The following is a 16,166-nucleotide window of genomic DNA, read 5'->3' on the forward strand; positions in this document are numbered from 1 at the left end:
AACTGTGTATCTGCTGACATGCAGATGTTAAGTGGATGAGGTACTATTGTGTATAATAGAAGGTTGTAGGTCTTCTTCTAATTCAAGGCCCGCAATGTCATGTTAGGAAGTGTGGGAAAGTACAACCAGTCACCAGTCTCGTACAAGCACTCACTCAGACATTTTATCATGGAGAACAAACTCAGATAAAAAGCTTGAAAAAACAATGAATTCAAAAGTGCGACTCTTAATCATTCAGATACACTAAAAGAAATGAATAAAAAACTTTGTGGTGGTCAGTAAATGTTACTTTTATAGAGAAAGTGCAGGGATATATATATATGGAATCATTCCATTCTGAGGAAGAAAATTTGGAATCATGAGAAACAAACAAGGAAATAACAATCAAAACATATCTCTAGTATTTAGTAGCACCACCTCTGGCTTTTGTGACAGCTGGCAGTCTCTGAGACATGGACTTGATGAGTATTCTTCATCAATTTGGTGCCAACTCTCTTTGATTGCAGTTGCCAAATCATCCTTGCAGGTTGCAGCCTTGCTGTGGACCATTTTTTTCAATTTCCACCACAGGTTTTCAGTAGGGTTGAGATCTGGGCTATTTACAGGCAATGACATTGACTGGATGAGTCTTTCTCCAAGGGATGCTTTAACAGTTTTTTTGCTCTGTAGCATGATGCATTGTCATCTTGGAAAATGACACATTTTGAATTGAATGGATAAGAAAGCTGTCTAAAATTTTAATGTAAACGTGTGCATTTATTGAATATTTAACCACAACCATCTCCCCAGTGCCTTTGCCTGACATGCAGCCCCATATCATCAAGGACTGAGGGAATTGTAATGTTTTCATGCAGTCATCTTTGTAAATCTCACTGGAACAGCACCAAACAAAAGTTCAGCATCATGACCTTGTCGAATGCAGATTCTTGACTCTTGACACCTTGGCGAATGCCGCTTCTTGACTTTTGATGATGGATGGATGGATGGATGGATGGATGGATGGATAGTGTTTTTTTTTCCCCCACAAAAATGAATTTTCAATATATTTGAATATATTTGCTGTTTCTTCCCTTAAAAGAATGAATAAATAATATGTAATGAATACTAAAGTTCATTTGCACAACTCAGTGTGGCGAATATGATTGTGAACCAATTGATAACATTATGCTCATGTTATATCTTATAATAACTATCATTATTATAAAATAAATACATTTCAAATAATGTATTTACATTTATTTCTGCCCCGCTACTGGGAAAAATCCTAGAGGAAACACTGTGCTCTCACACCCCTTCATTTAATTTTAAAACTCATTTCATTATGTCTAGGTTGAGGCTGCAGTACAGTGTGAGCGCCGACGCGACTCCCCCAGTCTTCTGTAACGGACATTCACCTGCGGTCACCATCACGTTCATCTGTCCATCAAGCAGACATTCGGTATGTTCTGCTCTTGTTTATACAAGTGTGAGGAACTTTTTATGACCTCAAACGCTCTTCTGATGACAGGGCAGCACTCCTAAAATGACGGCGGACGCCAACTGCCGCTACGAGGTGGAATGGGCGACGGAGTACGCTTGCCACAGGGATTATTTAGAGAGCGACACTTGCAAGCTCACCAGCCAGCAGCACGACATCTCAGTCGACTTGACACCCCTCATCTTGAGTTGTAAGTTGTATACTTCATCGGCTTTGAACTATGCAATTTTTGTATAAATCTACTTGTGTTTTTACATGTCTAGCTGCAGACCATCCCTACTATGCCCATTCCTCAAACAGCGATGGGACTGAAAGCTACATCTATTACCTGAACGTGTGCGGAAAAGTGCCATCGGAAGAATGCAGCAGTTTGGGAGAGTTTGTTTCCTCCTGCCAAGTGAAGAAGTCGGGGGACGTTAAGAAGGTGGCCGGAAGATACCAAAACCAGACACTACGGTAATTTTTTTTGTCTCATTTACTTGAACTCAGTCATGGAAATGACATTTTTTTAATATTCTTTCACGTCTCCCAGTTACTCTGACGGAGATCTGACTCTTATCTACCCCAACGGTGACAAGTGCTCCACCGGCTTCCAGAGGATGACCATCATTAACTTTGAGTGCAACAGAAACGCATGTGAGAACATTAGTTTTGGCCACAGTGGAGTGGCTAATCCTTATTTTTAAATTTTGGTGTTTTTATCAGCTAATGGCGGCGTGGGGGCCCCAGTGTTTGTCGGAGAGACGGACTGTACGTACTACTTTAACTGGCAGACTGCATACGCATGTGTCAAGGAGAAGGAGGATCTTCTGTGCCGGGTTACGGATGGTGGCAAGCATTATGATCTTTCGCCACTCACACGCATCCCTGGTGAGTGTTTTTATTAAGCCTAATTGTCCTTCACCTTTCGGTACCTTTCACCAGCCTATTTAGTGTTTAAAAGACTGGTATCAAACTTAAAGTGGGGGCCATCAGGTAATTTTTGGTGACATTTTTTAAAAGAGACTGTTTAATTTATGTTTTTTTTTTTTCTTTCTTTAAAAAAAAAAAAAAAAAGAATGTACATGTACCCCCCGGGTTACAAACAAGTTCTGTTTCTGCGATGGCGATGAAGTCGGAATTAACCCTTTAAATACCTCTAAATACTCTCCAAATCTCAAAATAACGATCCAAAAACATGTATTATACGTCATTGTACCATTCTCGCCAATACGGTCGAGCAGACATGTCCAAAGTCCGACCCGGGGGCCAAATGCGGCCCGTGGTTACATTTCATCCGGCCCCCAGCTTCTGTCACAAAATCAATAACGTCTGGCCCGCACACAGACTTAATAAATTGGTCAGCAGTACTGCTACTAGCATATGAGGTAGCTTACACACTAAATGCTGCTCCTCATTTACCCACTAAAAAGCAACACTACTCTAAGCAATATTACACCGTGTGACCTTTTACTCACAATTTTCTAAAAGGGCGACAATCAACAAAAAAAAGTTGACTGTGACTGCCGACGCTTCAAGGATAGGTGGAAATTGGACTTTTTCTTCACTAAAATACGCAACAACTGTGTTTGCCTCATTTGCAAAGAGACAGTTGCTGTTTTTAAAGCGTTCAATGTATGGCGATTTTACCAAACAAGACACGCTGACATTTGTGACAAGATTACAGGGAAGATACGTAGCAAGAAATTGAAGCAGCTTGAAGCTAGTTTAATGTTACAGCAGCAGTGTTTCACAAGAGCCCGAGAGTCGAAAGCTTAGCCACAAAGGCTAGTTGCGAGATTGTTGAAATTATTAATTAAAAAAAAAAATAATAAAGCAAATGTGGCACACATAATGGCTTGCTAAAATTTGCTTAAATATATTGTTCAACATAAAGGACGTCAGCCAAGGTCGGCCCCCCACGTTTACCACACCAAATCTGGCCCCCTTTGCAAAAAGTTTGGACACCCCTGCGGTAAAGCTAAGTCCTAGCTAGACTGTGAGCTATGCTCCGAAATGACGATGTCAGACGTCCGTGTGGTTTTTTGACTTTATTCAGCTGCTCATGACATCAACACTTGCGGAATGAAACCAAAATGAAATCTAAATTAAATGAGTTTCATCTTCAATAACAGCAATTCAAATTTGCTATTATAACTAGCTGCTGATACAGCAATAACAATGCGCACAAAGGATTATCATGTATCAGTTAGTGTCCGCACATCATCAAAAACAATCACATAAACTCACCCCAAGTATTCAACCACAATTGAAAACGCACAATAAACAGTACAAAAGGTGTTATATACAGGTGATGCCTCTGTGGATGCTTCACAACCAACAAATGTCCATGCAGGGTTTCTTTCCCCTCTCTCTCACTCAGCTGCTCGACTTCATGTGTGCGCAAGTGCGTTCTTCTTCGTGTGTACATGCGCTCTTACTCACGTGTGGAAGTATTACCTGCTTCTGCTTCCTGCGCCAAAATAAAAGCATGCATGACAAAACAAAAGTAAACATTATCAAGAAAAAAAAAAACGACTGCAGACAAAATAGCGGCCGACACTCCGGCATTGTAAAGTGTAAAGTCAAAATCACCTAAGTCGGGTAAGTTGTAAACCGGGGACTACCTATATCTATACCTATAAGAGAATATTATTGTTTTTCGCTTTGATTTAAAAATTTAAACAAAAAGCATATTTACTAGGGCTGTCAAAATTATCGCGTTAACGGGCGGTAATTAATTTTTAAAATTAATCACGTTAAAATATTTGACGCAATTAATGCACATAGCCCGCTCAAACAGATTAAAATTACAGCACAGTGACATGTCCACTTGTTACTTGTTTTTTGTCTCCCTCTGCTGGCGCTTTGGTGCGACTGAATTCATGGGTTTAAGCACAATGAGTACTGTGTAATGGCGTACCGCAAGCAACACGTCACTTCCGCTCATTAATATTCATGACATTAGCTACTGTTGCTAAGTATGGACAAGCCACCGTTTGTCCCTAATAGGAAATGAATGGAAATCGTGTACGAAGGAGATGTTTACAGAGGTAAACCTACCAATTCTCTCCGAAAATTATGTGCCTGGTGCCAAATTGACTGGCAAAGATGTGGAAGAACATAAAAATGTTCAGTTAAAGAGATGGCTTCTGTGTCGAAGGCTGAAAAAGACGAAAAAACGAGCTGACCTAAGCATAGCTTTTAGCTTTTTTATCGACGCGACTGACAATGACATTCTCCTGTTTCAACAAGCTATCCTTTACCATCAGCCCTGTCTTTCTCATATATCCTCTGGTTGTCCTACGTCTCTTACCGTTTTTGGGGGTAATTTAGTTAGCTTTGTGTAGCGATCACAAATGCTACTCAGTGACAGCCAACGAACACTTTTAATTTTTTCATTGATAACACATCTTAATCCTATAATTCATTTACACTGTCAGACAGAAGCAGTATGGCACAACGTTACGCTAAAAGATAAGTTAAAAATATAAAAATGGCTTACCTCTTTGTCCTCTGAAAGACCATGCCAACCCAACATAATGTTTACTGCATATGAAATGTGAATGGATTGACCGAGCTGGTGTTAAAAGTCCGGACAAGTTGATTCGGTCTTCACATTTTTCCCTCCCGAGTTTTTGGTTTCCGGAAACGTATGAAGAAAACATCTTTCATGTGTCGTAATGTCTAGATTCGTTTCTTCAAGTTCCAAAAAAGCAATGCGTGATCGGCATGTTCGTTTTTGAAAGATTACTGGAGAAAAGTAGCACTAATTACGTTGTGTCTATGCAAGGGCGGGTCTATAATGTCCCACTTCGGCCTTACTTCCGCTTTACGATACGACGTCACGGTCTAAAAATAGCCTGCGTGCGGTATGCCATTATTGATGTCAACAATGGCGAGCTACTAGTTTATATTTTGATTGAAAATGTTGCAAATTTTATTGAAATGAAAACATTAAGAGGGGTTTTAATATAAAATTTCTATAACTTGTACTAACATTTATCCTTTAAGAACTACAAGTGTTTCTATCCATGGATCGCTTTAACAGAATGTTAATGTTCATGCCATTTTGTTGATTTATTGTTATAATAAACAAATGCAGTACTTATGTACAGTATGTTGAATGTAAATATCCGTCTTGTCTTATCTTTCCATTTCAACAATATTTTACAGAAAAATATGGCATATTTTATAGATGGTTTGAATTGCGATTAATTACGATTAATTGATTTTTAAGCTGTGATTAACTCGATTAAATATTTTAATCGTTTGACAGCCCTAATATTTACTTGATTTCCTTTTTTTTTTTAAATGAAATAATAAAATAAAATAATATTATATTTATTTATATCTTATTGTGTATTTCATATTATTTTAGTTTTTTTTACCCTTTTGTATAAAGTAAATATTAAATTCATGTAAATAAAATAAATCAATAAAATTAAAAAAATGTAAGTGAATATTTGCTATTAATTGTTCACATAAATGCTAATGCAAAGTATGCTATATACTTACGTGGTTATGTTGGCCTGTGACAAAGTTTGACATTCTTGGTTTAAACCCTCTGTGGACTACTGTAACACCCCTTGTAGCTGCACGTACATTTCCAAAAGAAAAGTATATTCTCTTTTGCTCTAGGGTCAGAATTGAACAAGAACTGGGAGGCAGTGGATACCAAATCTACCGAGTCGGACTTGAAGCGCTTCTACCTCAACGTTTGCCACAAAGTCATCCAAGCAGAAGGAGCTGAAAACTGCCCAGAGAATGCAGCCATTTGTGCCTTAGGTAAGAAATAATGACCATGTTGACTAATGTCACCACTGGAGTGTGCAACCTAATTGTCCATTCATCTAGTTGTACATTGTAAACAAGTGGTTCTATTTTTTTATGATCCAGACAAAGATCAGAAGCTGATTAGCCTGGGCAGCTTCCTTTCTTCCCCTCAAAAGACTGAAAAGGGAAATGACATCAGGCTAGTGTACACTGATGGCGAGTTTTGCAGCAAAACCACAAGAATTCAAACCATCCTGACACTCAAGTGCAAACCAGGTAGGTTTAAGAGAACCCTTACGATAATGGTCATTAGCGGCGGGAATCTTGAGGCACCTAACGATTCGATAATGATTACGATTCAGAGGGTAAGATTCAATTACCGGTATAAATCGATTATTGATGCCCGCCCCCCAGCTACTAGCTTATTTTAAGGTTATGTACATTAGTGACAAAAATTGTACATAAATCCTCTCAGGCTTAAATAAACTACTATTTCAGTAACCGTTCAAAACAATAAATAAATACTCAAGTCCCAAATCTGTATCAGCAGCTTTAAGCTACATTCAATTAATTTAATGTTATTAACCGTGAAAGTTTTTAAAATTGCTCCCGTTATTCCATTATTTCCCTTCTGTCTACTTTCGACATGTGAAAGTAACTGAAACTGTTTCATCATTTAAAGATAAATTCAAGTCAAGATTTAGCCGATTTAGGAGTATTTTAGATAAAAAGTTAATTAGGTTCGCTCGGAAGGTTCGCTACAACAGCCTTCCAGAGATGTCTACTGCTTTAAGATAGTGGTTGTTTACTAACGCCGGCGAGTCTGTCATTTCGCATTTAGTTTTCTACACATGTGCGAACGCCGCCGAGTCCGTCTTTTCGCATCTAGTTCTATATACATGTGATATCTACTGTACCATTATGCGGGCGTAGTTTGTAGCAGCTTTCGGCCGCAGTCAGGTGTTAATGTTTTTTTTATCTAGCGGCATGAGTTGAACATGATGTTTACTCTTGATCCGTTCCTTATTGCGTCCCGAAGAGCGCTCAGACATGCAGTATTTCAATAATCGGAATTTGGATCTTTGTGAATTAGTTTTGAATCTTCCTCGGCCTAATCGCGAATAATCTAAGAATCTGAAATATCGCACACCTCTAATGGTCATTATGCTAAATTATGACAATGATTTTGTCTCTCTTGTAGGAGATCTTGAGAGTGCTCCCGTCCTCCGCAGCATTTCATCAGACCGCTGTGTGTACGAGCTGGAGTGGTACACCGCGGCGGCGTGCGTGCTGTCAAAGACGCAAGGCGACAACTGCAAGGTGGAAGACCTGCAAGCTGGTACGCCACTTACGATACTGTCTAGACCAAAAGCTTGGTTTAGATTAGACAAACTAAATGTTTTTACTCACTAGGTTTCTCATTCGACTTGTCGCCGCTCACTAAGGCTGCCGGCAGCTATTATAACTTGACCAGCGACAACTACGACTATTACATCAATGTATGTGGGCCGGTCACAGTTGCCAACTGCCCTGAAAAAGCTGGCGCGTGCCAGGTAGAGAAAAGGTAATTAAAAAAAGTCAAATTCGTAGTAGTTACAAGTACTCATTCTAAGAAAACAGGCACGGCAAACACATTCGGGGGTGTAGCTTAGTCAATTTCTTAGGTGGATAACATAAAAAAATACTGACAAAGGGGGTGCTCAAAGCCGTTTTACATTTTTTTCTGCCATTATAGTAGTTGGAGTCTAGGGCAGGCAAACTCGCGGCTGTCCTACTACGACGGCCTCATCCAGTTGGTCTACATCAACGGCTCGCAGTACAACAACGAGCAACACACGCTCCGATCAACCCTCATCTCCTTCCTCTGCGACCCCGAAGCCGGCATTGGGAAACCAGAATTCCAGGTGGCCATTTTGTCACTTTTTATTCTTACCCAATGTTTAAAAAAAAATCAGATAATTTTATTAACGTTAACAGGCGGTAATTATTTTTTAAAAATTAATTGCGTTAAAATATTTGACGCAATTAACGCACATGCCCCACTCAAACAGATTAAAATGACAGCACAGGGTCATGTGCACTTGTTACTTGTGTTTTTTGGGAGTTTTGTCGCCCTCTGCTGGCGCTTGGGTGCGACTGATTTTACGACCATGAGAATTGTGTAATTATTGACATCAACAATGGCGACCTACTAATTTATTTTTTGATTGAAAATTTTACAAATTTTATTAAAACGAAACATTAAGAGGAGTTTTAATATAAAATTTCTATAACTTGTACTAACATTTATTTTTTAAGAACTACAAGTCTTTCTATCAATGATCGCTTTAACAGAATCTTAATGTTAATGCCATCTTGTTGACTTATTGTTATAGTAAACAAATACAGTACTTATGTACAGTATGTTGAATGTATATATCCGTCTTGTGTCTTATCATTCCATTCCAACAATAATTTACAGAAAAATATGGCATATTTTATAGATGGTTTGACTTGTGATTAATTACGATTATTTAATTTTTAAGCTGTGATTAACCCGATTAAAAAATTTTATCGTTTGACAGCCCTAAATGTTATTCATTGAATTCAGGTGGAAGACAAGTACACGTATAACTTCCACTGGTATACATCGTACGCATGTCCTGAAAGGCCTCACGAGTGTTTGGTGACTGATCCCAAAACTCTAGACCAATATGATCTGTCCAGGTACAGTGATTTGAATATATTTATTACTTAACCATCAGTGTGAAGACAAAACATCCTAATCCAAACGTCTCCTGACTACAGCTTATCTCGCACCACGTCCGGCCGCAACTGGCAGGCCATGGATCTGTCTGACACCGCCAACCGACGCAAATACTACATTAACATATGCCGGCCCCTCAACGCTGTTATGGGCTGTGACCGCAATGCATCCGTATGCCAGATGAAGTACACAACTACGCAGGTATGTTTGCACATTTTAAAATGGATATTTACAACATTTAGTATCTTTTTTCTCTTTCGTTTGATAGGGTTTTCCCGAAGAAGTCGTGTCTGTAAGTAACATGGGCATCTCCAAGCGCGGTCCCATCATCGAGGGCCGCGACCGGCTGATGCTGGAGTTCACAGACGGGGCCCCCTGCGAGTCAGACGGCCTGAAACTGACGTACACCACCCGAATTCACCTGGTGTGCACCAGGGGAACACTGGTCAGTGGAAAAACCTTTTTTCGGCAGAGCATATTTTTTCCTTTTTCTTGTAACTTTTTATTTATTTATTTTTGTCTTCATTGCCGTTTAGACAATGGGCCCTCGCTTCCTCATGTACCAGAACTGCACTGCTAACTTCATGTGGGAGACCAGGGCCGCCTGCACTATCACCACTACCAGGAACGATGTAAGTGATTTTATCAATTAATTCTAGTTAGTCACAAAAAAACGCCATAGATTTGGGATCTTAAACTTGTGGACCAAGGGCCGGTGGTGGCCTGCGAGACAGTATTTTGCGGTCCCCAACTTGACGTCTTAGCAACCCGCTCGTTATTGCCTTGTCCTATTTTTTATTTTTTTAAAAACACATAGTACAAGCTAGCAAGACCCAGGCTTATATCGGTTTTCAGCATCATTTGTTCAAGAAGTTAGCCAAAGTGAAGTAGTGTTAGTTAGGGGTGTTTTGATTCTGAGCTATATTGCGATATTACGTCACGCAATTCTCGTATCAATTCAAAATCCGTCCGTATTGACCATTACATATTTGTTTTTGGTGGAAATATACAATTCAGTGGCTGCACTTTACTCCCATCCAGTCGTTGGCAGCGTGCAGCAGCATTGCCTTGCAGTCTGCAGAAGTAACAAAATTAGACTTATAGCCTACCGCACACGTCTTTTGCTCATCAATATTCATGACGTTAGCAACTGTTGCTAAGCGGGTCAAGATCGCGTTTGTCACTCATGCCAAATGCATGTAAATAGTGTACGAACGATGTTTACCGAGCTAAACCTGCCAATTCTGTCCGAAAATGATGCTCCTGGTGCCAGATTCACTGGTAATGACGTGAAAGAGCATACAAATGTTCAGTTAAAGAGATGGCTTGAGTGTCGAGGTTTGAAAAAGACTGGAAAAAGAGCCAACCTGATCCAGGGGTAGCTTCTTTATTGACACCTTTTTCTTGTGTGCATTGAGTTTTTGACTTCGGAAAACATATGAAGAAAACATCCTTCATAAGTTGTAATTTCTAGAGTAGTTTCTACAAGTTCCTTAGCAGCAGTGTTTACTCGGCATGTTCTTTTTTGAAAGATAATCGGCAGAAAACAAGCAGTATTAACATGGGTTGTATGTGAGGGTGCTTTTATGTTGACCCTCTTCCGGTTTACGATGATGACGTCACGGTCTAAAAATTGCATTCATGCAGTACGCTATTCGAATAGAGATTTGTACACCCCGCTCTCTAGTGGTTGCTCGAATTAGTCCTTTTATAAGTTTGAAATTTGGGCTCATTTTGGGTTTTACTGCAAAAACGGATGCATGGAGTATTTAGAATCCTCCATTTGAGCAGGTTTGCAATAAAAAAAAAAAAATATCGTGAAAGCCATATGCTGTTCAAACATTAAAACATTTTTACTTGAGTTCAAGATGAGGTTTCAGGAATAAATTCATACACATGTAAATATAGACATTTTCATTTGTTTTTTTCTACAATTCTATACAAATATCGCAATAATCATCTTAAAGTGTATTATCGGTATTGGATCGAATCGTGATACAAATCGTATTGCCAGATATGAGACAATACGCACCCCTAGTGTTCATGAATTACTAATTGAATTAATTCCAAAATGTCACCCAGCCATGTCATTTCAAAACCCGCTGTGAAGAGAAAGGTTGGCGACGGACGTCAGAAATTTTAGGAAGAGTGGGAGCCAGAATATTTTTTAGTTGAATACAGGTGCAGCTTGACGCCACTATGTATTATATGTACGGAGAAGTTTTTAATGTTTAAAAATTACAGCATAAAATATTAATAGACAGAAGAACAGACATGCTTAAGAATATGGAAAATAATAGTGATGTAAAAGGGAAGCAGGTCACCAATCTTTAAGTTCTGAAGAACTCGTCACGTTCTTCACTGTTATTCATAAAGATGGAGAAGATTGGATCACTTGTACTTTTTTATTACTTCGTTGAAAACCTTTTGAGGGCCAAACTTACCCAGCAGCCTCCAGATAAATTGAGTTCAAAGACTCTCACCCTGCACTCTGTGAAATGACCAATTTACTTCCATTTCAGAGCTGTGCAGTGATAGATCCTAACACTGGCTTGGAGTTCAACTTGCAGTCACTAGCCTCTGAGAAAGGATACAAGACCAACGCTAATGGAAAGGACTTCTTGGTAAGGCAGTTGCTGGAATGTTGGCTCACGCCTAAAAATAAACTTTTATATATGATCAAGCCATCTGGCATACTTAACACTTCATCCCACTCTCTCCCATCTCGCAGGTAAACATCTGCGGCAACCTGCCGGTTTGCGGCCAGGGAATGGCGGGCTGCGAGCTGGAAGACGGGCATCCCATCAGCCCGGTGGGGGTGGAGAAGACCCTGGAGTACTCCACGGGTGGTTTTCTCAAACTGACGTACAAAGGACCTCGAGATGATTCTACAGGTAAACAGTGTTTGAATACAAAATATTGACGGCATTTCATCATTATTCGTCCACATATCCTTTTTCAATTAACTCCGCTTTTTATTTCAGCAACTCGAGACACCTTCACCATCAACTTAGTGTGTAATTCAAGCGCTCACACCGGCTCGTTGAAGCTGCTGCACGAGGAACTGAACACTCTCCCCAGCCACGTGGTTCACGACGTCCTCTTCGAGTTCTCCACCCCGCTGGCCTGCGTCGCCGCTTCGGTGGACTGCCGCGTCATCGGTATGGTCATGGAATAGCAGAATTAAATGAATGAAAAAGAATAAAATGTACATTATTGTGGCTCTCCAGATTCCCATGGGAACGAGTACGACTTGAGTCACCTGGTCCGGGGTGAAGAGGACAGCCCGTGGGTTGCCATAGATACGGATGCAGTGAAGTCCCGGAGCTTTTACATCAATGTTTGCCGACCCCTCCCCTCACTGAAGGCGTGTCCGGGTTAGTAAGCATACACTGGAAAAAAAAGTGGTTAAAAGAAAATGTAAAATTTACAGTAAAATACAAGCAGCTGTGTTTGAATTGTATCGTTAGAAAAACGTAAAACATTTACTGTCAGACTAACAACAGACTTCTGTATAAAGAACTACAGGTAGGCCCCACCTTGTCGACGTACCTGATTTACGTGATAAAGCCCTAATATTTTATTTTTTAGGACCGAATAGTCTTTGAATATAACGACATTTAACACAATGTACCTCACAGAATCTTATTTTTCACTTTATGTTATTAATATGACATATAATACATGTATTTGGACAGTTATTTTGGGGTTTAGTGGGTATTTCGGGGTACTTAAGGGATAATTATGATTTACGCGGAAATTCGAGTTACATCGCCAGCCTAGTAACGGAACTCGTTTGTAACCCAGGACTGCCTGTGTACCCAACTGTTGTTTTACAGCAAATGAATTTCAATTCACAGTGGCGGTTGAGCAAACGGCCCAGACTAATTTCAAATTCCGGTATGCACTTTTAGGTTCTCAGGGAGTATGTTTGTTTTCCTAACCTATACACACAGCACTTCCAACAACCTGTCTTAAATAGATGATGGAGCTAAGTTAAAATCCCGTTCGATCAGGCATCAAGGCCACATACATATACACATATGGATATACAGTGGAGAGAACAAGTATTTGATACACTGCCAATGGGAAAACCCATTGGCAGTGTTTGAAATACTTGTTCTCCCCACTGTATTTCATTTCGATCACATTATGAAATACTTCCAAAATTAAGCTTTTTTTCTTTCTACCCTGTGTTTCACTTGAAAAAAATCCACAAAAATCTACTGCAGCATTTGCGGTATGCCAAGGGCGTAGGTTTGCATAGGGACGGTAGGGACATAACACTACCAACTTTTCAGGAGGCTCAAATAATCCCCACCAACTTTTAAGTAACCTTATTTGCATTATATAATGACTTCAGTTATATAGGTCATGTAGATCTGTCTTCCTATATGTTGTAAAGATAGAATTGATCCTACCATTATTCAGTGAATTACAGTACTTTCATTATGTCCAGACTTACACTGACCCCTTTTCACTCGCGAAATGTGCCAGTCCATTTTTTTTCACTCCAACGCACGTTTGATTGGCTGATGACTTGAACCCCCCCCCACACACACACACACACAAACACACACATTCACAGCCCGACAGAAATACAACATGCCGCCTCCCCCACCCCCTTCAAAGACTAGGTATATTAGAAGTTTTTTTTTTTCTGCCAGCAGCAGCCACTGTAAGTAATGTAAGAAGACGTCAGTGTTGTGGAGGTGGGGGACACACCACTAATTTTGCTACTGCTACAGTGCTTCAAGTCAATTTTACTCAATTAGATTTCGTGAAATAAGAGCTAGCTAAAAATAGGCTTAACAGACTTATTTTAAGCAAAATGTTTGTATATCTAATCTTAAAAGAAACACTTGCTTGTCAGAAATGTTCTTAATTCAAAACATTCTTTGAAATAAGTATTTTCTTGATTTAGGTAAAAAATGACCATGATTTAGGTAAAAAATGACCATTAGATGTATGGGCTCAATACGAACAAATAGTAATATTTACTTAATATACAGTGGGGAGAACAAGTATTTGATACACTGCCAATGGGAAAAACCATTGGCAGTGTATCAAATACTTGTTCCTCCCACTGTAAGTGGAAGAATCTGACACATTAATCTGTTAACTAGTCTTTAACACTCCAAAAAAAAATGGAGAAAATTATTTGACTAGATTTAACAAAAATTTTCAGATTAAGACTTGATAAATTTGCGGTGTGAAAGTTAGTATAGAACAATCCAGATTTATTTTGCATTGATCATTTAGTCTATCAATTAATTTGGTTCATATTGGTGAGAAATGTAGCCCTGAACCCCATTCACCAAATATGTTTGGTCTAATTAATATCCCGTCCCCAGCAAAAGGGGGACATGCAGGTTATCCTGTTATATTGTCCATACCAATATTAAGACCAAACCGACGCCCTTCCGGTATACACATACAGTGTACTCTTGCACAGTTTTCTTATTAGCTTTACGAGATAGATGCATTATGTTGTAATAAGATTTCTCTGTCCACGTCTAGTGGGTCCTTTAGGTGCATGTGCCGTAATTGATGGCACCAGTTACAGCTTGGGTCTGGTCCAGGCCAGTCCACAGGTGGCGGAAGATGGCTCCATCAGCATCCTTTACCATCACGGAGACAAGTGTGGTACCACGTCTCGCTATTCCACACGCATCATCTTGCTGTGTGACGACAGCCCAGTCAGTCATCTATTCTTAGTCGCAAATGTCAGACATGTTAAGATGTAACGAATGTTGCTGAAAGAGTTACAATTCCAGGGCTCCCCCATGTTCGACCGGCGTGACGGTTGCGAGTACAGGTTCATCTGGCGGACGTCCGAAGCCTGTCCCATCAGGAAGGCCCAAGGTACAATAAATCTATCACACAGGAGATAACATGACAACTAACACAAAAATACTTACTTGCGTGTCGTCTTAGGCGAAGAGTGCCGAGTCCGCGACCCGAGGAGTAGCTATGAGTTCAATCTGAGCTCCTTGAAGGGAAAAGATTATCCAGTAAGGAGTGACAAGTATATCTACCATCTATCGGTGTGCGGTGGGCTCCAGAGGGACGTCTGCACCGGAAAAGACACTGGCAACAAACTTGTGTCCTCGTGCCAGGTGGATGGAAATACCCACAAGATAGCAGGTGCTAACGAAACATGCCAATTTGTTTTTCTTTGTTTTCTGTCTGGCTATTTTGTACCGTAATTTCTGGACTATACATTTTGTTGATGATGCCAGGTTTACTCCAGAAAACTTGCAAAGCCTGGTGGTAGAGAAGCCTACCATCAGCCCACCAGGCTTATTTATAAAGCAGTGGGGTAAATGCAATGATAATAACCTTTGAGGCTGCAACTGTCGATTATTTTAGTACTCAATTAAACGATGAATTAGATAGTCCGAATAATCGAGTAATCGGATAAGGAACATAAAAAAATTATATAGCTGAGCCTCAAACGGTATAAAAAAAATTAAATAAATAAACAGTGTGGGCACGTTACTTCAAAAAGATAATTAGTTATAGTTACTCACTACTTCTTCCAAAAAGTATTTGAGTTATTAACTGAATTACTCTATAGTAAAAGTAACTAGTTACCAGGGAAAATAACTATTTCCGTTACTTTAAAAAGAAGTTGTTGTATGTCAAAGAATTTGAAATTTTCTCAGCAGTATTCGAGTCAGTTGAATAGAGAAGAACAGACAGGTAGTTGTGTTATAGAACCTTGTAATATTGCACCTCACCAGCAACAGATTTATCCTACACTTGAAGTGCAACAAAAATAAACAGATTTGAATTGCTTACCACAGATGTCGACAAAAGTTTTGCCCCGGGACATAAATGACTCTTACGTGCATGTTCTTTCCTTTAGTTTCGACCAACTTGAAATAGTGTTTATATCTCCACCTCGTAAAGGACAAATTTTCCTCTGAATGCTCTGCCATCATATCCCTTTGCATCTGTTTTGCGTGTGTGTGTTTGCTACACGGGCTGTTCCGATTTGTGTGTGAAAACACTGGCTCTGATTGGCTTACCATGACACGTGACTCTAACCCTCAGCCAATCACAATCACTTCCATCGCATCTATCCAGGGGGTGCATTCAGGTAGCCTCGTCCCCCTACTCCTCCCGTCACCCTCAAAGCGTCTGCTGTCCTCAAGATGCAAGCAGCATTCTTGCTGGCTGACA

General features: G+C 39.8%; 1 protein-coding gene across 1 annotated transcript in view; it reads left to right on the forward strand.

The window, feature by feature from the left end:
• igf2r (insulin-like growth factor 2 receptor) overlaps positions 1-16,166 on the forward strand; it is a 47,369-nt gene that overhangs the window by 8,001 nt on the left and 23,202 nt on the right. The window contains exons 7-27 of the mRNA XM_057823378.1: positions 1,330-1,438; positions 1,508-1,667; positions 1,741-1,933; positions 2,010-2,113; positions 2,183-2,347; positions 6,098-6,244; positions 6,356-6,508; positions 7,434-7,571; positions 7,646-7,796; positions 7,968-8,136; positions 8,823-8,938; positions 9,020-9,179; positions 9,247-9,423; positions 9,515-9,610; positions 11,501-11,602; positions 11,710-11,872; positions 11,963-12,139; positions 12,209-12,355; positions 14,499-14,677; positions 14,756-14,843; positions 14,916-15,125. Coding sequence (XP_057679361.1) covers positions 1,330-1,438; positions 1,508-1,667; positions 1,741-1,933; positions 2,010-2,113; positions 2,183-2,347; positions 6,098-6,244; positions 6,356-6,508; positions 7,434-7,571; positions 7,646-7,796; positions 7,968-8,136; positions 8,823-8,938; positions 9,020-9,179; positions 9,247-9,423; positions 9,515-9,610; positions 11,501-11,602; positions 11,710-11,872; positions 11,963-12,139; positions 12,209-12,355; positions 14,499-14,677; positions 14,756-14,843; positions 14,916-15,125 — 3,104 coding nt within the window. The remainder of the gene's footprint in view (positions 1-1,329; positions 1,439-1,507; positions 1,668-1,740; positions 1,934-2,009; positions 2,114-2,182; positions 2,348-6,097; positions 6,245-6,355; positions 6,509-7,433; positions 7,572-7,645; positions 7,797-7,967; positions 8,137-8,822; positions 8,939-9,019; positions 9,180-9,246; positions 9,424-9,514; positions 9,611-11,500; positions 11,603-11,709; positions 11,873-11,962; positions 12,140-12,208; positions 12,356-14,498; positions 14,678-14,755; positions 14,844-14,915; positions 15,126-16,166) is intronic.

Source organism: Corythoichthys intestinalis, chromosome 19 (genome assembly GCF_030265065.1).
Source record: "Corythoichthys intestinalis isolate RoL2023-P3 chromosome 19, ASM3026506v1, whole genome shotgun sequence".
Taxonomy (NCBI): domain Eukaryota; kingdom Metazoa; phylum Chordata; class Actinopteri; order Syngnathiformes; family Syngnathidae; genus Corythoichthys; species Corythoichthys intestinalis.